The following is a 25,179-nucleotide window of genomic DNA, read 5'->3' as shown; positions in this document are numbered from 1 at the left end:
TGTAAACACTGAGTAACATAGGCTATATTTTTAACTTCACGCAATTTTAAAAAATAATTGTCTTTTTCTGAACCTGCTTTATGTTTGTTCATATGTATGTATCGTTACAATGGAAACCCATGTTTTCATTATTTTAAACTAGCTGTTGCCCGCGACTTTGTCCTCGTGGTATGAGAGAACATACGAACTATATAAATAACAAAAAGCTACGTATACCGGGAACCGGACATTTCTCGGGGATGAACCTTATCCCATGTGTACTAGACTGTGTTTTATATCTGTGCCAAATCTCAATATGTTGAATCGAGTAAACATTAAAAAACTAAATTAATGAATCCCACGGGAACAGTTACTATTCCTGTGATAAAAAGTCTATGTGTTCTTCCAGATTATCCTCTACGTCTATGCCAAATTTCATCGAGATCCGTTCAGCAGTTTAGGCTACAAACTCTAACAAACATCCATATAAACTTTCGCATTTATAATTTTAGTAAGATTGATTTACTTTGTTTTTTTTTTTGTAGTGTTAACGATATAATGTTATTTTGTTTTGAATGTTTTTTTTTATTTGCAATCTTCCAGTCGTCTGAGACGGCGGCTGGCGTGCCCCGCGCGCCTAGCACGGCACTCTCTCGCAAGGAGAGTTACAAAGCTCAGAGACAGCACTACCGTAGGGAGAAGAAGAGAGCTGCGTCCGCTCTCTTACATTCTATAGAAGATCCTACTGTCGTCGTACTCGCTGATTGGCTGAAGGTAGTTATAATAAATCTTACTTTAAAATTTAGTGTTAACTGTTATTATAACAGTGATTTTCTATGTCTTACTTTTATAGCATTTTAAACATCAAATTAGTTACCAAAATCGGTAGGAAATTAAAGTCCTGGGTCACAAGTCCAATATGTGTAGGAAATTAAAGTCCTCGACTGGGTCACAAGTCCAATATGTGTAGGAAATTAAAGTCCTCGACTGTGTCACAAGTCCAATATGTGTAGGAAATTAATGTCCTCGACTGGGTCACAAGTCCAATATGTGTAGGAAATTAAAGTCCTCGACTGGGTCACAAGTCCAATATGTGTAGGAAATTAAAGACCTCGACGGGGTCACAAGTCCAATATGTGTAGGAAATTAAAGTCCTCGACTGGGTCACAAGTCCAATATGTGTAGGAAATTAAAGTCCTCGGCTGGGTCACAAGTCCAATATGTGTAGGAAATTAAAGACCTCGACGGGGCCACAAGTCCAATATGTGTAGGAAATTAAAATCCTCGGTTGGGTCACAAGTCCAATATGTGTAGGAAATTAAAGACCTCGACGGGGTCACAAGTCCAATATGTGTAGGAAATTAAAGTCCTCGGTTGGGTCACAAGTCCAATATGTGTAGGATATGTACGGTAATATCTGAATGTCAAATTTGATACTTCAAGACGCTTTTCAGTGTTTTAATTATTTGCTTGTTTGTAATTTTGGACATATTAGAATAACTCTACCTGCGTTAGTGAGATTATGTGAAAAATGTTTCAAGTAAAGTGTCGACTATGCCTACTTTATATATCTTTAATCTCTTTGGGTTATACGTAGCTGGGAAACCGGCTATAAATGTGTAGTATTCGGTAAGTTTTGTGTGTAATAATTTAATGTCTGTTTCCACTAGGTGCGGGGATCTTTGAAATCGTGGACTAAACTTTGGTGCGTGTTGAAGCCTGGCATCTTGTTGCTGTATAAGAGTCCTAAGGCAAAGGTTAGTTAGTATTTGAGATTTAATTACAAATATCATTTACCTATGACTCGTGGAACTTTTTAAAAAAGTAGCCTATAACATACGGGTCTATGTCAGCTACCCTTCAGTGAAAGTCCGGTCGAAATCGGCCCAGTCGTTTCGGAGATTACCCGGAACAAAGGTTGCGAACAGACAGACAGACAGACAAAATTTTTTTCCCGAAATCTGTAATATTCTTTTGATATTATAGACACTTCAATTTTATTATATGTATAGATAGTAAGCAACATCCATACATTTGTGTTACAGAGTAGCCACTGGGTGGGTACGGTGCTACTGACCTCGTGCCGTGTGATAGAACGACCCAGCAAGAAGGACGGCTTCTGCTTCAAACTCTATCATCCTCTAGAACAGAACATCTGGGCTCCGAGAGGACCACACAACGAGACCATCGGTAAGACTACGCTTATTTTCTTATTTACTAGCTGTTGTTCGCGACTTCGTCTGCGTGAAATTAGTTGGTAATACAAAATATAGCCTATGTTACTCATATATAATGTTGTCCCAGTAGTTTTTGCGTGAATCTAATACATAAAAAATCGAAAAATACGTCTTTTCATCTTTCGTCTTTATAATATTACTAGATGTTGCTCGCGACTTCGTCCGTGTGATATTAACAACAATACAAAATATAGCCTATGTTACTCATAGATAAATTACCTTTCTAATAGTTAAAGAATTTTTGGAATTGGCCCAGTAGTTTTTGAGTTATTTCAATACATACAAAGATAGAAATCTTTCCTCTTTATAATATTAGTATGATGAGATGACTAGGGAATTATTTTTATTTTTTATGTATTTCAGTGGCCTCTTGCTTTTCACTATTTGGTATAAAAAATGTTTTTCACGCATATATGAAGTCGAATTTCATACAAATAAGAAACTATATACAAATGTCTTACACGTCATTTATTATGTATTGATTATGTAAAGTTCCAATATTTAAATTGATATAAACATGTCTATAATGTGTACAACATTATAGACTAGCTTACGCCCTCGACTCAGTCTGCCTGGATTAAAAAATCTAAAGTAAGAACTCTATGTGTATTTCCAGACTATCATATTAATGTTATAAATGCGAAAGTCTGGATGGATGGATGTTTGTTAGAGTGTGTAGCCTAAACTGCTGAACGGATCTCGATGAAATTTGGCATAGATGTAGAGGATAGTCTGGAAGATCACATAGGTTACTCACTTTTGGTTTTTTTATGTCCACCCAGACGGAGTCGCAGGCGAAAGCTATACCTCTATACACATATGTGACAATCATCGAGATCCGTTCAGTAGTTTATGCTACAAGCTAACAATCATCCATCTAAACATTGGCATTTATAATATTAGTAAGATGACAGTTTTTATAAAAATACTATAGCCCGCGACTCCGTCTATGTGGAATTGAAAAAAAGTATTGTAGGTTTTTTTCCAAATTATCCCCTACATCTATGACAAAACTCGAGATCGAACGAAGTAAAGGCCCGAGCCGAGGCTCCTGAGGGAGCCCTCGAGCCTAGTTACTCATAAAAGAGGTTTAGGCTAAGCGCCATCCGCGCTGGGCCACCTCAAGCCCGGTGAATCTGTAAATGCCTCTTCAAGGCAAACAGTGACTAATCAGTCACAAAAAAAAAATCGAGATCCAGCATTTAGTCTACAAACTCTAATAACAAACATACATTTAAATTTTGTGATAATTCATTACTTATAGTTATAAAAATATATCTATTGTCGTTATGAGTGTGTGTAACGTTCAGTGGTCCTTCGAGCCGGATTTAACCCATCGATCTTTGAATACCCGAGTGTCATAGTGTGTCACAGTGTCATGGTGTGTCATGGTGTTCCAGGAGCGGTGGTGCAGCCGCTGCCGACGGCCCACTTGATATTCCGCGCGCCCTCGCAGGCCGCGGGCCACTGCTGGCTTGATGGACTGGAATTAGCTCTACAATGCAGCAATGCTATGCTCAGGTATAGGTAACTACTATTGCGAGAGACTTCGCCCGCATCAATTTAAGAAAATAAAAAATGTAGCTTGTACTTGATAAATTACCTTTCTAAAGTTGACAGAAACTTTAAAGTTTGTCCAGTAGTTTTTGAGTTATTTCAATACATACAAAAATATAAATCTTTCCTCATTTTAATATTAATACAAGTAATATAAAATTCAAAACATTTTAAAACTAAGATTTGTCCCAAAAACACTGAAAGGACTAAATATGTCTTTACTAATATTATAAACAGGAAACATTTGTATTCTTGTATGTATTGAAATAACTCAGAAACTACTGGGGCAATATTGAATATTTTTACCATTAGAAATATATATTGTTGCTGATTTATATTTATACTTATATTATAAAGAGAAAAGATTTGGATTTTTGTATGTAACGGATAAACTCAAAAACTACTGGGGCGATTTTAAAAATTCTTTCACCATTAGAAAGATAAACTATCACTGACTGATATAGTATATATAGTATTATTATTTTTTCCTTATTTATATAAATATAAGTGATTTTCTTTGTCCAGATGTTCCGTGTCCCGTCCGGAGGCGGCGTTGGAGCGCGAAGTGCCCGTAGTGCAGACTAATATATCTCATGAAGAACTCGAGAGACATTTTAATGATCACGGTATGCATACACACCATACACGGGAGTAAACAATTTTCGCCAAAATGGCGAAACGACTATCCATAGATATCAGCAATTGTAGCGTTGCCGTACATAAAGAGGATGTTTCCTCCTTCTGTCTCCTTCACCAAATTTAATTTCCCTGTCCTATTGTAGTCCCTTTTCCTTCCCACCCTTTTTCTTATACGAAAAGGATGGGAAGGGAATGTGATTCAGGCTGGTTGCTTGTTTGCCATATTCTGATATAAAAAGACCTTTCCTTCTAAGAATAGTTTGAAAATTATTCCTGCGATACACTCATAACAAAAATACATATTTTTATATAAATTGAAAACGCAAAATTAGGTATGAATTTTATTTATTTATTTATTTATTGCAATTAAATTATACAAACATCTATATAAAGTAACAATAAGTACCCCTTCAGGTGTGTAATATAATGAGTACAAATGCATCGAAACAAACTTTGGGAACATCAACATAATGCACCTAAAACCATATCATATTTGCAACTAAACACTTAATAACACAAAAACAACAGAACGAAATAAAAAAAAAACGTTACTAGGTCTTTGTACTGAAAAATTCTATTTTTCTAAATGAAATCTATTGATTCTGTGGTTTTTAAGACTTTTTGCATTTATTAATTTTATGTGTTTTTTTATATTGTTTTAATACTAATTCGAGATATACCTGAAATGTTTTAAGGTAATTTCTAATTTTTATTTTTTATTTTGTTCCTCCATACACCCTTTGCACGTATGCTAGTAAAACAAACAGTCTCAACACGTAGTTCTCCAATACCTTCTGTGACACCTAACTCACCAAATAGATGTAACTCTGCCGACCCCAAACCGAAGAAAAAGTCTAAAATATCAAAATGGGCGCAATTTATCGAATCCATAGAAATTTTAGCTAAAGATAACGATACAAGTGACTCTCAAACTCCGGAAAGCGACAAAAAAGAGGGTTTTCTAGATTTTTTAAAGAAGAAAGATTTGTCAGAAATAACAGAATTGAAACACAAACGGCTATCGAAAAGTTTAGCTTCGAGTCCTTTGAAAATTGATTTACCAAAGAAAACTCCGTTGTTGAAATATTTTGATCTGCCTAAGAGTGCGGTGTCTCTCGGAGACAAGAAGGATAAAACAAATACAGGTTCAAAGACCCCTTTTCCCAAACGACGGAGTTCAACTCCTTCCACTTTAAAGAGTAAAACAGCACAGAAGAGAATAAGCGATCTTCGAGAATCTGGCGCAAAGACGGATTCAGAGAATGATGATGTTAAACCAATGCAAAGGAAATTCAGAGGCAGTTCAGAAATAATTTGTGACACTTCGAATGCTTATAATAATATTTTAATTACTAAAACAGCGCCATCTATTGAACGATTCCGTGAAACTAGCACTTCGTCTACTGACGATGATAAATCTAGCAGACGGTGAGTTTCGAAATATATCCGTTGATATATGATTTAACCAATAAATATTAAAGTATGAAATAAGCTGTTAATAAATCTTCCAAAGATTAATTTGGGAATAACAGAAATTTGAAAATTAGCGCCATCTATTGATACAAATGATAAACATTTAAATGACATTTTCTAGCATTCCATACCGACATAGTTCTCCTTCCAATGGCAAGTTTTCTCTAATCAATTATTCCCATTTACCTTCAACAAGTTTCGAAGCTCTCAAATCTGAAAGAAGAGACGAAAGATTTACTTCACAAAGCGTATACGTTACTGGAAAAGTATTAACTGACGGTGAGATGTTTTACCCTTGTCTCCACTGCCGAAACATGTATGAAAACAACACAATAACAAGACACTTAAATTAATTGACGTCACACTCAAAGCTTCGCGGCTTTAGGAAACAGAATATAGAAATCTACAACAGTAACACTTGTATAGTTCTTTTCAAATATCTTGTTGATATTTGACAATTACTATACAAATCTTTCATTCTATGACAAAACAAAGACAATATGTGACTTCTCATTGCACTACAGTTATGTGTTTATATAAGTATCATGTTATCGTGGACGGGTTGTATACGCTAGTATTATGTGGTCGGCATTTTTGTGAACGCTATTTTTATATCGCTATTGTACCATCTGTGAATGGTTAATCTTTGACCATTCTAGGTCACTACCTAAGTAGGTACATTTATGTAGACAGATGAAGATATTAGACCCGGTATTGTTTTTTTGTATTATAGCTGTTTTATTTTTTTAAATCCTGTGTATTTTATAGTGATATGTATGTATGGATAGGCGATAGAGATATACGCATACTGTGCCGACCCTCTGTAGGGACTAATCAAGGGAATTTTAGGTTACTCTATACTATTATAATAAAGCGTAAACACACACTTCTTTGTTGTCTAAGATGTACAATTACAGCGTGTTTTTGAATAATTCTTCTTTTAATAAAAAGTCCTACACTTACGTCACGCTTTAGGCTATATATTTTCACGCCATTAAACTTAGGGAGTAAATATTTTGGTTAAAAACTCTAATGTGGGAAAAAGACAATAAGTCGCTGCCAACATCAAGGAAGCAAGGTTGTCATCATGTCATTTTGACATTTGCTATTGATAATTTGACAAATGTGAACAATAAAATGATTTTTTTATAATTTTATGCGGATGAAGTCGCATGAGAACAGCTATTGCATAAATTGCAATTTAGTTTCCTTGACCGACAACTTGTTGAATTTTCCTTATACGTAAGATGCATTTATGTTTTCAATATGACTAGCTGTTCCCATACTTTATAATCATAATCATACTAATATTATAAATGCGAAAGTTTAGATGGATGGATGGATGGATGGTTGTTTGGTAGAGTTTGTAGCCTAAACGGCTGAACAGATTTTGATGGAATTTGGTACACATATAGTCTGGAAGAACGCATAGGCTACTTTTTATCCCGGAAATAGTTACGGTTCCCGTGGGATTCATTAATTTCATATTTTGATGTTTACTCGATCATTCTGCAATGGTTCAACATATCTTATTGAAATTCGGCACAGATATAAAACAAAGTCTGGAGTACACATGGGATAAGGTTCATTCCCGAAAAATGTCCGGTTCCCGGGATACGTTATTTACATAGTTCGTCTATTTTCGCGGACGAAGTCGTGGGCAACAGCTAGTAGTGAAATATCTTTTAAAATCGGTTTAGTAGGTTTGTTATTTCAATACATACAAATATTTTCTCTATATAATGTTAGTATCATACTTCATACTAATATTATAAATGCGAAAGTTTAGATGGGTGGATGTTTGTTAGAGTTTGTAGCCTAAACGGCTGAACATATTTTGATGGAATTTTGTACAGATGTAGAGGATAGTCTGGAAGAACACATAGGCTACTCACTTTCATTTTTTTTAATTACACGCGAACGGAGTCGCGGGCGAAAGCTAGTAGATTGTAAATTTTTAAACATGCGTTTTGTAGAAACCTATTTTGTTAGGATTTGACGAGAATGATGTTAAAGTGATTTTTAATACCATGTTAACGAAGTCACAGGCGACCGCTTGATAAGATATATGTTCAGTATTATTATGGACGTCGTCGCGTACGGTCGTGTGATATTTGTTTAGTGAGATTGTTTTAGATAATGTTGCGGTTTGTGACGCACGTCTGCAGTGATGTGTTGATTTTATGTGATGTTCACAGTTTATAAATAAGTTGTACTTTTAAGTCTACAAGCTTTAAAAATATATCTTAATCTCACTTGACTGAGAGGTATGATAGAGTTATGTGGAGGACAAAAACCTGTTGCGCCGACACTAAAGGGAGTAGGATAAGGAGGAAGATGATGAATCTCACTTCTTACTAATATTATAAATGCGAAAGTTTAGATAGATGTTTGTTAGAGTTTGTAGCCTAAACGGCTGAAGGGATCCTGATGAAATTTGACATAGAAGTAGAGGATAGTCTGGAAGAACACATAGGATACTTGCTTTTGTTCTTTTTTTAATTCCGCGCGGACGGAGTCACGGGCGAAAGCTAGTAATATTATAAATGCGAAAGTTTAGATAGATGTTTGTTAGAGTTTGTAGCCTAAACGGCTGAACGGATTTCAACGAAATTTGGCACAGGCTTAGTACATAGTCTGGAAGAACACATAGGGTACTTATCTCGGGAATAGTTACGGTTCCCGTGGGATTCTTTAATTTAGTTTTTTAATGTTTACTCGATCATTCTGCTACGGTTCAACATATCTTATTGAAATTTGGCACAGATATATAACAAAGTGTGGAGTACACATGGGATAAGGTTCATCCCCGAGAAATGTCCGGTTCCCGGGATACGTGGCTTTTTGTTATTTATACAGTTCGTATGTTTTCTAATACTACGCGTACGAAGTCGCGGGCAACAGCTTGACTTACTAATATTATAAATGCGAAAATTTAGATGGATGGATGTTTGTTAGAGTTTGTAGCCTAAACGGCTGAACGGATCTCGATGATTGATAGATGTAAAGAATAGTTTGAAACACACAATCTATTTACTATTGTTTCGATTCCACGCGGACGAAGTCGCGGGCTAAAGCTAGTGTATATTTGGGCAGTTGAATGTACTTTCGTGTCCACACTTATCTCCTCGAGTAAACCCACTTTTAACTAACGCGGACTGATGGTGATAATATACTTAGATCGTGCATTTCTTTAACTAAACTGTCGCAAGTCTGCTTCCTCTCTTTGATTCCTTTGAGTTTATATGGAGGTACACTACTCGATTTTTGTTTGCAACTAAACAGTTGAATTGGCCGCGAAACTATCTATACTATTATAATAAAGCGTAAACACACACTTCTTTGTTGCCTAAGATGTCAGCAATTACAACATATTTTTGAATAATTCTTATTTTAATAAAGCCCTACACTTACGTCACGCTTTGGGCTATGTATTTTCACGCCATTAAACTTAGGGGGTAATGATAAAAACCCTAATGTGGGAAAGAGACCATAAATTGCTGCCAACATCAAGGAAGCAAGATTGCCAAGGTTTGTCATGTCATGTCATTTTGACGTTTGCTATTGACAAATGTAAACAATAAAATAAAATTTTCATACCTTTATGCAGACGAAGCCGCATGGGAACGGCTAGCAATAATTGTGCGATAGTTTAGTCAGATATGAGAATGAGCCAATGGGCAACGTCTTTTTAATACTTTTTAAGCAACTTAGTTACTCGTAAATTAATGACAAAAGTGAGTACGTTTAGCAAACAATGAAGCGTTTATAGCTATTCAGCACACCGGCTCATTATATCTAGATAAGATAATGTTTAGGTTTAAACCCTGTTTCCATTAAGTTACACCTCGCGTGAACTGTGATAGTCGCATGTTTTCACTAGCGCGTTAGACAAGTTGCTGTTATATACTAGGGGGCTTTTTACGGTGGATATTTTTAAACTATCTATACTTATAATGGTAAAATAGATATATTTGTATTTTCGTATGTAATGTGTAAACTCAAAAACTATTAAACTGATATTAAAAATTGTTTTATTTTTAAAAAATTACATTACTATATGTAGCGCCAATAGCCTAATGGTTTTTGGTAGGGACTACCGATCTTGCTGAAGAGGGTTCGAATCCCCCCATTCGACTGTGAACCATATCCTCGACTTCGTCCGCGTGAAAATAAAAAATAATAAAAAAACACAGCCTATGTTGCTCACTGATAAGTTAGATTTTTAACGGTGTAAGAATTTTTAAAATCGGCCCAGTATTTTTTGATTTACAATCCATACAAAAATCACAATCTTTTCTCTTTATAGTATTATAGACAATAACTGCGAAGTTAAAGTCGCGCGGCTAGCGGATCAGTGGAAATAACTCCTAAGTGAGGAAATGTATAATGCTTGATTACACAAAGAAATCTGCTTTTAAGATTTCAATCTTTTAAACCCGGCTTAAAGTATACTCCTCACTACTGAAACATTTACGAAGAACATGTTTTCAAAATTAGAAGCAAGCACATTTCTGACTAGACTATAGCACTGAGTCTTGCTTTGATTTCAATGGACTTATATGGACGTTACACTATTTGATTTTTAGTTTTGTAAACAATTGAATTGGCAGCGAAACAATCGACAATCGCATAGTTTTGCGATAGTTTAGTCAAAGGAGTGCGCTTTCTAAATGTATTATTATTACTCACTGTCGCCCGCAACACCTTCTTCTTCTTCTTCTGTAGCTCTACAGCCCTTTGTGGGCCTTGGCTTGGTCCAGCAGTTTTTTTCCATTTCGGCCTATTTCTATTCCTCCAGTTCGCTATGCCAACGGTTTTCACATCTCTACTTATGCCGTCTATCCACCGGAGCTTTGGCCTCCCTCGACTTCGGTCCTCGGGATTACTTGTACGCAGTCGATATTATTTATTTATACATTATAGACGATGCGTCGATTTTTCGCTCGAACACCAACAGTGCATTCTCATCCCCCTTACTAAGAGCCCACGCGCGCAACACCGTCCACGTGAAATTACAAAAATCAAAAGTGAATAGCCTATGTGTTCTTCCAGACTATCCTCTACATCTATGCCAATTTTCATCTCAATTCGTTCAGCCGTTTAGGCTACAAATTCTAACAAACATCCACCTAAACTTTCACATTTATAATATTAGTAAGATTTTTTAAATTCACGCGAGCGAAGTTGCGAGCAACAGCCAGTTAGAATTACATTAACAGGTTCTTAAATGAACTTAAGCGGTACAACGTAATGGCCTTTAAGTCTAGTTCTAGGTTAAGACCTAGTTTGAAGTTAAGACTTGTCCACCTTGATTAGGGTCGATAACTTAAAGATAGATTGCATAAATATGTACAAGATTTGCCTGCGACTCCGATTGCGTTAAGTTAAAAAAAATAGGTAGCCAATGTGTACTTCTGGTATAGTGAAGGAAATCCGAGGGGTGTCTCGTAAAAAATTTGCTCATTCCAATGTTTGTAGATTGAAATCTTTTTTCTAAGTATTTTTTTACTAGCTGTTCCCGTGCGGCTGCATCCGCATGAAATCATGAAAATTTTATATTATTGTTTACATTTGTAATTACCAATAGCAAATGTCAAAATGACATGACATTACAAACATTGACAATCTTGCTTCCTTGATGTTGGCAGCAACTTATGGTCTCTTTCCCACATTAGGATTTTTATCCAAAATATTTACCCCCCTAAGTTTATTGGCGTGAAAATATATAGCCTAAAGCGTGAGGTAAGTGTAGGGCTTTTTATTAAAAAAATAATTATTCAAAAATATGCTGTGACTGCTGACATCTTAGGCAACAAAGAAGTGTGTGTTTACGCTTTATTATAATAGTAGAGATTCAGTAAGTGAAACAATTCAGTGATGTGTTATGAATTTAAAAAGATGTCTATATATAATGTTAGAATATAAAAGTGACGTACAAAAAAATATAATAAACCGGACAAACAAATGGACAAGATGACAATGGATGAAAATATAGTTAAAACCAAAGGGAAACCTTTACGACGACGATCGAGTATATTTTCTTTACTAAAACGTCAAAAGAAATTGACAAGACAATGTTCGGAACCCGGTGGTGAAATTTATTCTAGAAAATTCTCTATGGATTCAGCCATTTTGACGGATTATCGAAGAATCGAGAACGATTCGATTGTTGTTCAGAAGAATTTGGAAGAGTTTAAGATATGTGCAGGTTGGTTTATTACTACTACTAACAACTTGACGAGAAGCTCCTAAAATTCTTTCCTCTAACGCTCAGTTTAAAAAAAAAGAAACGGTTGATGTAACCAATTTTTGTCTCCTCAAAAACTTCAAGACATCAATCTCGCCTGAATTTAACTAAATTCATATTCTTCACAATAATTTGCTGCACAATAAAGCTATATAACTGCAATAATAAGGGGGTGTCAGTCAATGTCGAATCATTACTTAGTAAACACCTCAGTCGGGAATAAGACAATTAAGCCTTAGGTTGCTGCGGCATTAAGCCGAGAGTCATGACATGTATTGAGTAACCGGGCATGGGTCACACTCCATGCTTACAGCTGGGTTGGGTACGATTTAATAGCTCTGTACCCATCACTAGATGACTGTAGAAACGGACTCTTACTTAAACTTAAACGTTACTATACTTTGAATTGTCAATTGTTATGGTAAAAATGTAGAAAGCCTTACGTAGAAATATCACTGCGTACCTCGGCTGACACCGACTTCAAAGCAATAATTGTACAATATAGACATAACAGCTGCAATAAGGGAGGTTAAATATTTTCAAGGAATTATTTAATTACTTTTTTTTATAACATAAGGTGACAAACGAGCAAGCGGTCACCTGAATTCACCGAAATGAAAAACGACCGCTGCCCATAAACATCCGCAGTTGCAGATGTGTTGCCTACCCTTAATTAACGGAGGAGGAGACGCACATAAAGAGGACATTTCCTCTTCCTATGCGTCTCCTCCAGCATCAAATCCACTTTTCCTTTCCATCCTTTCCTTTTAAGAAAAGAGTGGAAAGGGAAAGGGACTAAAATTGGGCCTCCGGCACCACACTCATCAGACGAAACGCGGAATTGCTTCCACTTCACGCCTGTCTTCTGTGTGGTCGTGGTATTACATCGGGCGAGCCGGCCTATCCGTGCAAAGATGTTAAAGCGGGCTCTACCACTATTAAACTACTTTTTAGTGTCTTGGTTTTTTGAGAATGTTACTATGTTTCTTCTAAGCAGCTTAACAGATCTCGATGTTAGTCACAGATGTAGAACACATAGGCTACTTTTTTTAATTCCACACGAACAAAGGCGCGGGAATTAGTGTGTTTATAATTTTAAGTCTATGTATTGGGTTGTTATTTTATTACCGGAAATGATAACAGATAGAATTTATTTTGATAAGAACTGATTTTAATATTATTTTACTTGTAGTTTACTAATATTATAAATGTGAAAGTTTAGATGGATGAATGTTTGTGAGAAGGTGTCTCAGAAAGTACTTAATAAATCTCGATAAACTTTGGCATGGAAGAACATAGTCGGGTAGAACACATAGGCTGCTTTCTTTTTAAATCGCGCGGACGGAGTCGCAGTCAAAAACTTGTATTATTTAATGCTAGCTGTTCCCGTGCGACTTCATCCGCATAGAATTATGAAAATTTTATTTTGTCAAATTATGTCAAATAATCAATTACAAATGTCAAGATGACATGACATGATGACAACCTTGCTTCCTTGATGTTGGCAGCAACTTATGGTCTCTTTCCCAAATTAGGGATTTAATACAAAATATATACCCCCTTGGTTTAATGGCGTGAAATATATAGCCTAAAGCGTGACGTAAGTGTAGGGCTTTTTATTAGAAAAAGTATTATTCAAAAATATGCTGTAATTGCTGACATCTTAGGTAACAAAGAAGTGTGTTTACCCTTTATTATAATAGTATAGAAGTATATATTTCACAAAACAATTTTTGGTATGTACTTGATAGTTTCTTCATTATTTTACGTTTCGAAACGTGCAAATTTTCGTGATAGATCCCCATGTTTTTATTGTATATTTTAATATAGTCTGTTTTATTAGATTTCAGTGTTTTAATATTTTATCTATCGTGCAAAGTAGTATTATCTATTAAATTCGTGTAATATTTATTTTTTCTCAACGATAAGATAAATGTATACGGTTTTTAGGAAACCTGTCGTTGATATACATATCCTAAACATTTAGTTTAAATTATATTAGTTAAAAACTTTAAAAACGATATTTAAGTATGCTGAAAAGTTTTTGGATAGTATTTGGATTAGTTACAAAAGGTTAGCGTGGTATGGACATGTTATGCGACGAAATGATGGGGACATAAACCAGAAAGTGTTAAGATTGAATGTGGATGGCTACAAAGGAAGAGGAAGAACGAAGAAAGTATGGATTGTGTGAAAGAGGATATGCTTAAGAAAGGAGTGGATTCAGATATGACGGCTGATAGAGATGTATGGAAGAGCAGCACATACTGTGCCGACCCTCCATAAGGGATAAGGGCAGGTGGATGATGAAAAGTTTTTGGTTAGTATTTGGATTTTTATATATTTTTGTATTGGTGTGTTTGAGCATACTTTGGGTCGGTAGATATGTATATGCTAAAAATTTTATATGATTCAATATAGATATAGTATTTGTGGTTTTGCTAATTTATATTGTCGAGATTTTAAGGCTAGTTTTATACGAAAGTAAGGTAATAAAATAATGCGAAACTTCCCATTTCATCATCATCTCTCCTGCCTTATCCTACTCCCGTAGTGTCATCGGGTTGTAGTCCTCCAAATAACTGTATCATCCGTCATCCCAGTCATTCCCTTCTTGATCATGTCAACTTTCACGCAATACATCCATCTCTTTCTAGGTCTACCTCTACCGGTACCTCCACATTCTTAACTAACGTTTGTCTTTGCATGCGATTCATCCCTTCTCATAACATGCCCCATGCTAACCTTTTACTCCTCTTCTCTACTACTGGGGCTACTCTCAAACTTCCTCTAATATACTCATTTCGCATCTTATCCATTCGTGTTATCTTAATATTGGCATTTCTGTCACGTGTAGTCTCCTTTCATCCGTACCTTTTACTGCCCAACATTCAGATCCCCATTTTTTACCGTAGGGTCTTTTATCCCGACCCGTGGTATTCAAGATGTGAGGAGGTTCCTCTTAAAAGATTTTTATCTATTAAGAGTTGTTCTCACGCGGCTTCATCCGCATTATAAAAGCTTAAATTTATTGTTTACGTTTGTGAAATTTTCATTTTAAAGAGATGTTTATTCAAAAACATACTGTAGATGACATCCTACGTCACGAAGTAGTGTACGCTTTGTTATATTAAGTATACATTGTCTTTTGTCACCTTTGAAAAATACCTTACTGTCGTATGTCGTACGCTAGTTGATTTGCACTATCTCCTACCTTTACCCAGAGCTAGCAAGCGCTGCATCGGACACGGATAGCGAAGGATCCCGCGCGATGGTGGAAGCCCAGCGGGAGGACCCCGCCCTCCGGCGGCACGATGTTCTCACGAGGATACAGAGCCTATACGTAGAGGATCCGGATAGAGAGATCGGTGTGGTGAGTTACTTAAATTAATGTACCCTAAATGTAGTAAAACTACCCTAAATAGTGTATAGCTACCCTAAATAGTGTAAAACTACTCTAAATAGTATCAAAATTTATTTAATTTGGACATAACTTATATTAAAGAAATTTTATTTAACTATTTCTGATATGAACATAATGGAGGATAAGTTACCGTATTTATGATCTAATTAACTCCGCACGCCACGTAATTTACAATATGTATTAACTAGCTTTCGCTCGTGACTCCGTCCACGTGAAATTAAAGAAAAAACAAAAGTGAGTAGCCTATGTCTTCTTACAGACTATCCTCTACATGAACACAAAATTTCATCGAAATCCGTTCAGCCGTTTAGGCTACAAACACCCATCCATCCATCTAAACCAGAGTTCCCCAAACTTTTTTGTGTCATAGACCCCTTGGCATGTTTTTCCGTGTTGGGTAGACCCCCTACTTACCTGATATTGATTTCCTGTTAATTTCTAACTCTACTGAAGTTTAGTGTTAAAAAACCACATGTTAATTTATACATTTATTAATTGAATTTAAATTAAAAGTACTGAAAACAAATAATATTATAAGATATTATAAGATACTCGTAGTATCATCATCCACTTGCCCTTATCCCTTACGGAGGGTCGGCACAGTATGTGCTACTCCATACATTTCTATCAGCCGTCATATCTGAATCCACTCCTTTCTTAATCATATCCTCTTTCACACAATCCATCCATACTTTCTCCGGTCTTTCTCTTCCTTTATAGCCATCCACATTCAATCTTAACACTTTCTGGTTTATGTCCCCATCGTTTCGTCGCATAACATAACATTTACTGACATCATATTAAGATAGTATGATGTCAGTAAATAGGTACTATCAGTGTATATGTTGATCCACTATCGTGGACCCCCATTCCCATTTCATGGACCCCCAATTTTTCGCTGACGTAGACCCCTTGCAGGTTGTCATAGACCCCTAGGGGTCGTAAAGACCACTTTAGGAATCACTGATCTAAACTTTCACATTTATAATATTAGTATGATATCACTGGTAATATTTCTCAACAGGCAGGGGAATTAGTGGAAGAAGTAGCGGAAGAGAATAAATCTTTACTCTGGTTTTTATTGAAGCAAGTACGACCAGGCATGGATCTAAGTAAAGTGGTTTTACCTACATTTATATTGGAACCAAGGTCGTTCTTAGACAAGTTGTCTGATAATTATTATCATGCGGATATATTGGGCAAGTGAGTATTTTATCTTCTTTTTACATCTTCTTTATTCTACTCCCGTAGTGCAACAGGTTTTTGTCCTCCACATAACTCTATCATACGTGTTCTCAGTCAACACTCCATTATTGTTCTATATTATTATGGTATACTATCTGTTTCCGTGAGGTTTTATCCGCATGTATCCACCTTATATGTCAAAAATACCGTTACCATAATAACTTTGCTTCTTCAATGTTGGCAGCTTGTAGTTTATGGTCCGTTTCCCACATGAAGGTTTTTTCCAAATTATTTACTCCCTAAGTTTAATAGCGTGAAAATATATAACCTTAAGCGTGTTGTTAGTGTAGGGCTTTATATAAAAAACATTAAAATATGCTCTCCACAACTAAGAATTGTGTTTTTACCTATGACATTAGTATAGGCTAGTTTTTGTCCACGACTCCGTCGGAATCCGTCCGAAAAAAAAGTAGCCTATGTATTCTTCCAGACTATCATCTACATCTATGACTTTTAAGATCCGTTCAGCAGTTAAGTCTACAAATTAACAAACATCCATCTTAACGTTCATATTTATAATATCTATACTCTATACTATTATAATAAAGCGTAAACATACACTTCTTTGTTGCCTAAGATGTTAGCAATTACAGCATGTTTTTGAGTAAAACTTTTTTTTAGTAAAAAGCCCTTCACTTACGTCACGCTTTAGGCTATATATTTTAACGCCATTAAACTTAGAGGGTTAAATTGGATAAAAACCCTAATGTGGGAAAGAGACCATAAGTTGCTGCCAACATCAAGGAAGCAAGGTTGTCATCATGTCATTTTGACATTTGCAATTGAGAATTTGACAAATGTAAACAATAAAATAATTTTTTCATAATCTCATGCGAATGAAGTCGCACTGGAACAAATAGTTAGTAATACAATTAAATGTTTCTACTTTTACTTCCCAGGGCCCAATCTCTAGAGGACCCTTACCAAAGGTTTAAATGCGTACTTCGTTGGTACCTTTCGGGGCTTTACCGAAAGCCGAAGGGCCTTAAAAAGCCTTACAACCCAGTACTGGGGGAGATATTTAGATGTTGTTGGAAAGATAAGCAAGGGGAATCCTACACTTATTATGTTGCGGAACAAGTAAGTGTCTGTTTCCACTGGTATTTCCATTGTCATATACATTCTGTTTTTTTTTCTCGTTTTCTATTACATGTTTTTTGTTAGTACAGATTTTTTTAAATCTATCCGTGACATTTAGTGGATTCAGGTTTTTTTTTTTTTCAGGTGTCCCATCATCCACCGGTTTCTGCTTTCTATGTTTCGAATAGAAAGGATGGTTATGTTATCGAAGGCAGCTTGTTAGCCAGATCCAAATTTTATGGTATGTAACTTTTTTAATATCTGTTAATTTTTTGGATGGATGGATGTTTGTTACGAGTTTGTAGCCTAAATTCTTCCTTCCTAAGCCTTACACACTGTATACAATCAGATGCTTTTTTTTTATAACATAAGGTGGCAAACGAGCAAGCGGCCACCTGAAATCGCCAAATTGGCGAAGCGACCGCTGCCCATAGACATCCGCAATTGCGGATGCGTTGCCTACCCTTATCCGACGGAAGAGGAGACGCACATAAAGTGGGTATTTCCCCTTCCTATGCATCTCCTCCACTGTCAAATCCACTTCCTCGTCCCAACCTCTCTTTACAAGAAAAGGGTGGTAAAGAGAAAGGGACTTAAATTAGGCCTCCGGCACCACACTCATCAGAAGAAACACGGAATTGTTTCCATTTGACGGCTGTCTTCTGTGTGGTCGTGGTATTACTGGGGGCGAGCCCTGCAGTGCTAAGATGTTAAAGCGGGCACTACCACTGTAGATCTGTTGTTTTGGAGATACATCCATCCAAACTTTCGCATTTATATTAGTGAGATTTATTTATGTATTCAAGGCAAAGAGATTTACATATATAGAGTGGACATACTTGACACTTCACTTGAAACAATTTTTCCAACACTAGTGCTTATATATCTTAACAGTGGTAGAGGCCGCTCTAACATGTTGGCAGTGCAGGCTCTCAGCAATACCACGACCACAGACAGCGTCAAGTGGAAGATATTCCGCTTACTAATGAGTGTGGTGCCGGAGGACTTATTAGTCCCTTTCCCTTTCCACCCTTTTAAGAGGAAAGAATGGGAAGGAAAAGTGTATTTGACGGTGGAGACGCATAGGAAGGGGAAATGTCCTCTTTATGTGCGTCTCCGTCAATGAAGGGTAGGCAGTGCTGCAATTGCGGATGTTTGTGCAGCGGTCGCTTTACATTTTGGTGGATTCAGGTCGCTTGCTCGTTTGCCACATTATATTATAAAAAAAAATAGAAAAAACCCTTAAATGCATGATGATGAATTTTTACGTCAGTCTTTTCTTCCTTACGCAATAGACTATTTTGAAACAATCTTTTTTTTGTTTTTTTTTCCCTTTAATCTATGTTCAATTTACCCATTTTTGATGTTTGTGTTGTTTATTAAAGGTAATTCTACGTCCGCCATATTGGAGGGGTGCGCGAGAGTACATTTACTAAACTGGGGGGAGACGTATATCACGACAGCGCCGTACGCGCATTGCAAGGGAATTGTTATTGGTACACTTAGTATGGAGTTAGGTGGTAAGGTAAGTAATTTGTATTTTTTTATATCTATACGTGATAAAACTAGCTTTTCCCGTGCGGCTTCATCCGCATGAAATTATGAAAATTTTATTTTATTGTTTACATGGTCAAATTATCAATAGCATATGTCAAAATGACATGACATGACATGACATTGGCAATCTTGCTTCCTTGATGTTGGCAGCAACTTATGGTCTTTTACATTAGGGTTTTTATCTAAAATCTTTATCTCCTAAGTTTAATGTGAAAATATATAGCCTAAAGCGTGACGTAAGTGTAGGGCTTTTTAATAAAAAAAGAATTATTCAAAAATGTTCTGTTATTGCTGACATGTTAGGCAACAAAGAAGTGTGTGTTTACGCTTTATTATAATAGTATAGAGTATAGATTGAAGTGTCTGTTTGTTATATCAAAAGAAAAATTGCAGATTTCGGGAAGATGATGTATTTGCGTTGCTGATAACGAAAATGGCATTTAAATTTTTTTTGTCTGTCTGTCCGCAAGCCGCGTTTGTTCCGGGTAATCTGTAATACATAAACTCAAAAACTACTGAAGTTATTTCAAAAATTCTTTCACCATTAGAAATATAAATTGTCACAGATTGATATAAGATATATTTATTACTCGATTTTCATAATAAAAGCGCTAGATGGCATTATAATAAAAATTTTAAGATTTTTTTATTGTATTTTACGGAATTTTTCTTATAAGTTCGTAATTGAATAAGCTAGATTTTAAATTTAAAAATAAACTAAGATCTAGGCTAAGTCTAGAGGGATTTAGCTTTTTTATCTCTAGGAATTAGTTGTCCTTTAAAGTATAGAAAAAATCATAATTCTTATTTTAAATTGTCTGTATTCATCCCATATATCTTAAAAGTTGTGTAATTATTTTTTTTTTAAATTACAGGTCCACATAATATGTCAAGATACAGGATATCAGGCGGATGTGGAATTTAAATTACGGGTAAGGTTTTTTTTTATATTTTTTACTGTAATTAAATAACTGATTTTAACAGTTATTGTTTCTAGAATGTTATATTTACTCTTATATTTTAAATTATATACAATTAATAAGAAAACGAAAATTGACTTCAATACAAAAATTCAATATTTTGGTAAGCTTTTTAAGAAAAAACTCAAAAACTACTAAATAATTTTTAAGTCTTAAATCACTTTATCACCGTTTTTTACTTGATTGGTAAGTTTATTAATGTCCGGTCCCACAACTGGCTGATAGAAGCTCAGATAACTTAATGACGTCACTTTCAGATAAAGTAACAAAATCCGATATTCCTACCACACATTTTACACGTTAGATTATCAGATAATTTACTATTTAGTGGGACAGGCCCTTAATGTTACTTAAAAATGTTGAACCTCATTGACTTTTTTTATTTTTGTGAAATGTACTATGGGTAATAGTGCTTTAATATGTAATAAAGTAGCTTTCGCCCGCGACTCCCTCCTCGTCTATGTGTTCTTCCAGACTGTCATCTACATTTGTACCGAATTTCATCGAAATCCGTTTAGCTGTTTAGGCTACAAACTAACATACATCTAAACTTTCGCATATAATATTATGTTTTTTCCCTTTCCAGTCTTTCCTCGGCGGCGCTGATCAAACTAATGCAATATCGGGAAGAATTAAAAAGGGAAAAGATACGATAGCTATTGTTGAAGGATATTGGGATGGAAAGATTGAGATAAAAGATAAAAGGACTGGGGTAAGTCAAAATTCAACTAACTGTATGTTAAAAATTAAAAAAATATACAAAACGCATCCTATGTTACTCACTGATAAATTACCTTTGTAATGGTGAAAGAATTTTCGAAATTGGCCCAGTAGTTTTTGCGTGGATCAAATAGGTACAAAAATACAAATTTTTTTCTCTTTATAATATTAGTCTAGATAAAAAGGAAAGATTTATAATTTTGTATGTATTGAAATAACTCAAAAACTACTGGGACAATTTTAAAAATTCAACATAGGCTATGTTTTTTATTATTTTTTAATTTCATGCGTAGTCGCGAGCCACAGCTAGTATTATCCTTACCTAGTGATTTATGAGTGTTAGGTTGAACTAAGTTACAACGAAGTAAAATTCAAGTTAGTTCAGAAACGCATTTATAAAGTTATAGAACTAAAAACTAATGAATTGTTAAACGAAGCTGGGAAACCGACCATTAGTTTATCAATATTTATGTAATTATATTAATATACTAGCTTTTGCTCGCGGCATCGCTCGCGTAAAATCAAAAACTAATAAAAACATAGCCTATGTTACTCACAGATAAATTTCCTATCTAATGGTGAAAGAATTTTTAAAATCCGCCCAGTAGTTTTTGAGTTTTTCAATACATACAAAAATACAAATCCAATACATACAAAGGTACTATTATAAAGAGGACAGATTTGTATTTTAAAATACTTAATATGTTTTTTTAATTTCCAGGAAGAATCAAATCTTTTAGACGTGAATATTCTAAAAGAACAGCGGATGCCGAGATATCTGATGAAAATAGACAATCAACAGGAATTTGAGTCTCAGAGACTTTGGATCAAAGTTTCGGAAGCTATACTCAATGATGATCAGGTTAATCTTTTTTTTATACTAATAGCTGTTGCCCGCGACTTTGTCCGCGTGTGTACAACTATGTAAATAACAAAAAGCTACGTATCCTGCGACCCGGACATTTCTCGGACGTAAATGTTATCCCATATGTACTCCAGACTTTGTTTTACATCTGTGCCACATTTCAATATGATATGTTGAACCGTTGCAGAATGATCGAGTAAACATTAAGAAACTAAATTAATCAATCCCACGGGAACCGTAACTATTCTCGGGATAAAAAGTAGCCTATGTGTTCTTCCAGACTATGCTCTAAACATGTGCAATATTTCATGGAGATCCGTTCAGCAGTTTAGGCTACAAACTCTAACAAACATCCATCCATCTAAACTTTCGCAATTATAATATTAGTAAGAAGTAAGAAAATATAGTGTAAACTTTCTTTAATAAAATCCCCTACACTTACACGCTTTAGGCTATATATTTTTCCAATATTAAACTTAGGGGGTAAATAAATTGGAAAAAAAACATCATGTGGGAAAGAGACCGTAGACTATAAGCTGCCAACATTAAGGAAGGAAGGTTATTTGACATTTAATAAAATGAAGTTTTTTTTTAATTATACGCGGACGACGACGCGAGGAACAGCTAGTATTTTATACGTTGAGAATTTACAAGAATTGTACGACAGGCCCTTAATATTTTAACATTATATGTGTTATGTTTTAGATAGCGGCAACAGAACAGAAAACAATAATAGAAGAGGCACAAAGGGCGCGTGCGAGGAACCTCCTCTCACCCTGGGTACCGCGGCTGTTCCGCAGGGACTCACGGACGGTGCCTGAAGGTAACAGGGCCTCCAAGTAAGATAGGGCCCTTAGGTCAATAGAGTCTCTCGAGTCTAGGGCCCCAGAGGATTATAAGACCCCGAGGGTAATGGACTTTATGGGTCAAAAGATCTGGTGAGTCTAGGACCCTTGGGGTCAATAGACCCTGCGAGTCTAGGGCCCGAGAGGGTCATAAGACCCCCAAGGTAATGGACTTCATGGGTCAAAAGATCTGGTGAGTCTAGGACCCTTGGGGTCAATAGACCCTGCGGGTTTGGGACCTCTGGGGTTATTAAACTCGGCAGGTCCTGAACCCCTGTGCTCTGTAGGATAAGGAAGTTGATAGATTTTCTTTTGAATTCATTTATTTCGAAGTTCATATTTTGACCTTTATTTTAAAGGTCGTAGTAAGAAGGGATTTTTTTTTATTTTGTAAATATTATAAATAGGAGTAAAACAACACGATTTTTATTTCCACGGGTCACCCCTCTAGTTCTACTGATAAAGACACCTGAAGTTATTATTTCTGGCAGGTTTACGAACCTCTGGGGTCAATAAACTGCAGTTCTTGGACCCTTCGATGTGGGAAACTTGTGGGTGTGTAAATAGAAAAAATGCATCGCCGGTTGTTTTAAGTATTTTTATGTAAAGGTTGTTTCTAGTTGATAGTTTGAAATAAAAGTAGATGTAAATTTTTATATTTTAATAGAAATGTATCTCTTCCAGGTATTATAGATCAAGGTTGGAGATACAACCACGCTAATACTAGGTATGTTTGTTTATGTGCATTGTGATAAAAGCTACTAAGGGCTTGTCCCAACATTGGCTGATAAGGCCACAGATAGGTTCAAAATGACCTCACTGTCAGATAACAATTTTTTTTTTTTTTATAATATAAGATGGCAAACGAGCAAGCGGCCACCTGAATCCGCCAAAATGGCGAAGCGACCGCTGCCCATAGACATCCGCGATCGCAGATGCGTTGCATACCCTTATCCGACGGAGGAAGAGACGCACATAAAGAGGATATTGCCCCTTCCTATGCATCTCCTCCACCGTCAAATCCACTTCCCCTTCCCATCCTCTCCTTATAAGAAAAGGGTGGTAAAGAGAAAGGGACTTAACTTAGGCCTCCGGCACCACACTCATCAGACGAAACACGGAATTGCTTCCATTTCACGCCTGTCTTCTATGTGGTCGTGGTATTACTGGGGGCGTGCCGGCCTATTCGTGCTTAGATGTTAAAGCGGGCACTACCACTGTTAAAACTGTTAAAATTTGGTGGCACAGCCCCTAAGAGTCAGCCCTACTAAATTCTTGTAAATTGTCAGATAATAATCTAATAAAATCAGATTTTGGTACTCTATCTGACAGTGATTTTGTAGCTATCTGAGACTCTATCAGCCAGTGGTGGGATAGGTCCTAAATATCGTTAAGTGTCAGTCGAATTATTTGGTATTTTAACGTTATTTATCAACTGTACGCATCCGCTATTGCGAATTTCTATGGGCAGTTGCTTCGCCATTTCGGCGAATTCAGGTGGCCGCTTGCTCGTTTGCCACTTTATAATTGTAAAAAATGTTTTTATTTTGTGACACTATTTAGTTTATTTTATTACAATGTTTTTTGACATCTCGACAACTTTTTTTTAAAATAAAATAGTTGATATTTGTTAATTTACTAATATTTCCTTTAACCATTCCAACTAAGCTGTAGGCTTGTGCTAGAATATGGTTCACAGTCGAAGGGCAGGATTCGAACCCTCGACCGCAAGATACTCTGTACCAATGGTTTGTGGGCTATTGGCGCTTCGAACGGTAACTGATTTTACCTTTTAAAGAAGTTACCGGTCAATTAATTTAGTATATTTATTTCTTAGTATTAGTAAGATATATTATTCTTATGTAAATATTCCAGTCCATGGCAGCCAGAGGAGATAGTGGAGTTCGAGGAGGAGTTTGTGATATCATCAGCGTTGCGATGCACGGAGCGGCCGCGCGAGCCGCCGCCGCCCTCCGACTCCGACAGCAGGGACGAACTCGCACGGCGCTCTAAGACATCCACGTGAGTACAGGGTGATACAAAACACTAGTATATTGTGATACAAAACACTAGTACAGGGTCATACTAAATACTAGTACAGGTTGATACAAAACACAAGTACAGGGTCATACTAAATACTAGTACAGGTTGATACAAAACACTAGTACAGGTGATACAAAAGACTAGTACAGGGTGATACAAAACACTAGTACAGGGTCATACAAAACACTAGTCCAGGGTCATACAAAACACTTGTATATTGTGATACAAAACACTAGTACAGGGTGATACAAAACACTAGTACAGGGTGATTCAAAACACTAGTAC

General features: G+C 36.0%; 1 protein-coding gene across 3 annotated transcripts in view; it reads left to right on the top strand.

The window, feature by feature from the left end:
* LOC106105965 (oxysterol-binding protein-related protein 8) overlaps positions 1-25,179 on the top strand; it is a 45,083-nt gene that overhangs the window by 14,320 nt on the left and 5,584 nt on the right. For all 3 annotated transcript variants that reach the window (XM_013286479.1, XM_013286478.1, XM_013286480.1), the window contains exons 5-20: positions 583-753; positions 1,650-1,736; positions 2,025-2,169; positions 3,617-3,737; positions 4,299-4,399; positions 15,360-15,508; positions 16,584-16,762; positions 17,704-17,884; positions 18,029-18,125; positions 19,270-19,409; positions 20,317-20,373; positions 21,008-21,133; positions 21,863-22,003; positions 22,712-22,829; positions 23,536-23,578; positions 24,727-24,873. In XM_013286479.1, coding sequence (XP_013141933.1) covers positions 583-753; positions 1,650-1,736; positions 2,025-2,169; positions 3,617-3,737; positions 4,299-4,399; positions 15,360-15,508; positions 16,584-16,762; positions 17,704-17,884; positions 18,029-18,125; positions 19,270-19,409; positions 20,317-20,373; positions 21,008-21,133; positions 21,863-22,003; positions 22,712-22,829; positions 23,536-23,578; positions 24,727-24,873 — 2,003 coding nt within the window. The remainder of the gene's footprint in view (positions 1-582; positions 754-1,649; positions 1,737-2,024; positions 2,170-3,616; positions 3,738-4,298; positions 4,400-15,359; positions 15,509-16,583; positions 16,763-17,703; positions 17,885-18,028; positions 18,126-19,269; positions 19,410-20,316; positions 20,374-21,007; positions 21,134-21,862; positions 22,004-22,711; positions 22,830-23,535; positions 23,579-24,726; positions 24,874-25,179) is intronic.

The sequence above is a fragment of the Papilio polytes genome, unplaced genomic scaffold, assembly GCF_000836215.1.
Source record: "Papilio polytes unplaced genomic scaffold, Ppol_1.0 DF822622.1, whole genome shotgun sequence".
NCBI lineage: Eukaryota > Metazoa > Arthropoda > Insecta > Lepidoptera > Papilionidae > Papilio > Papilio polytes.
Note: the sequence above shows the minus strand (reverse complement) of the source record. Positions and strands in the feature narration are given on the sequence as shown.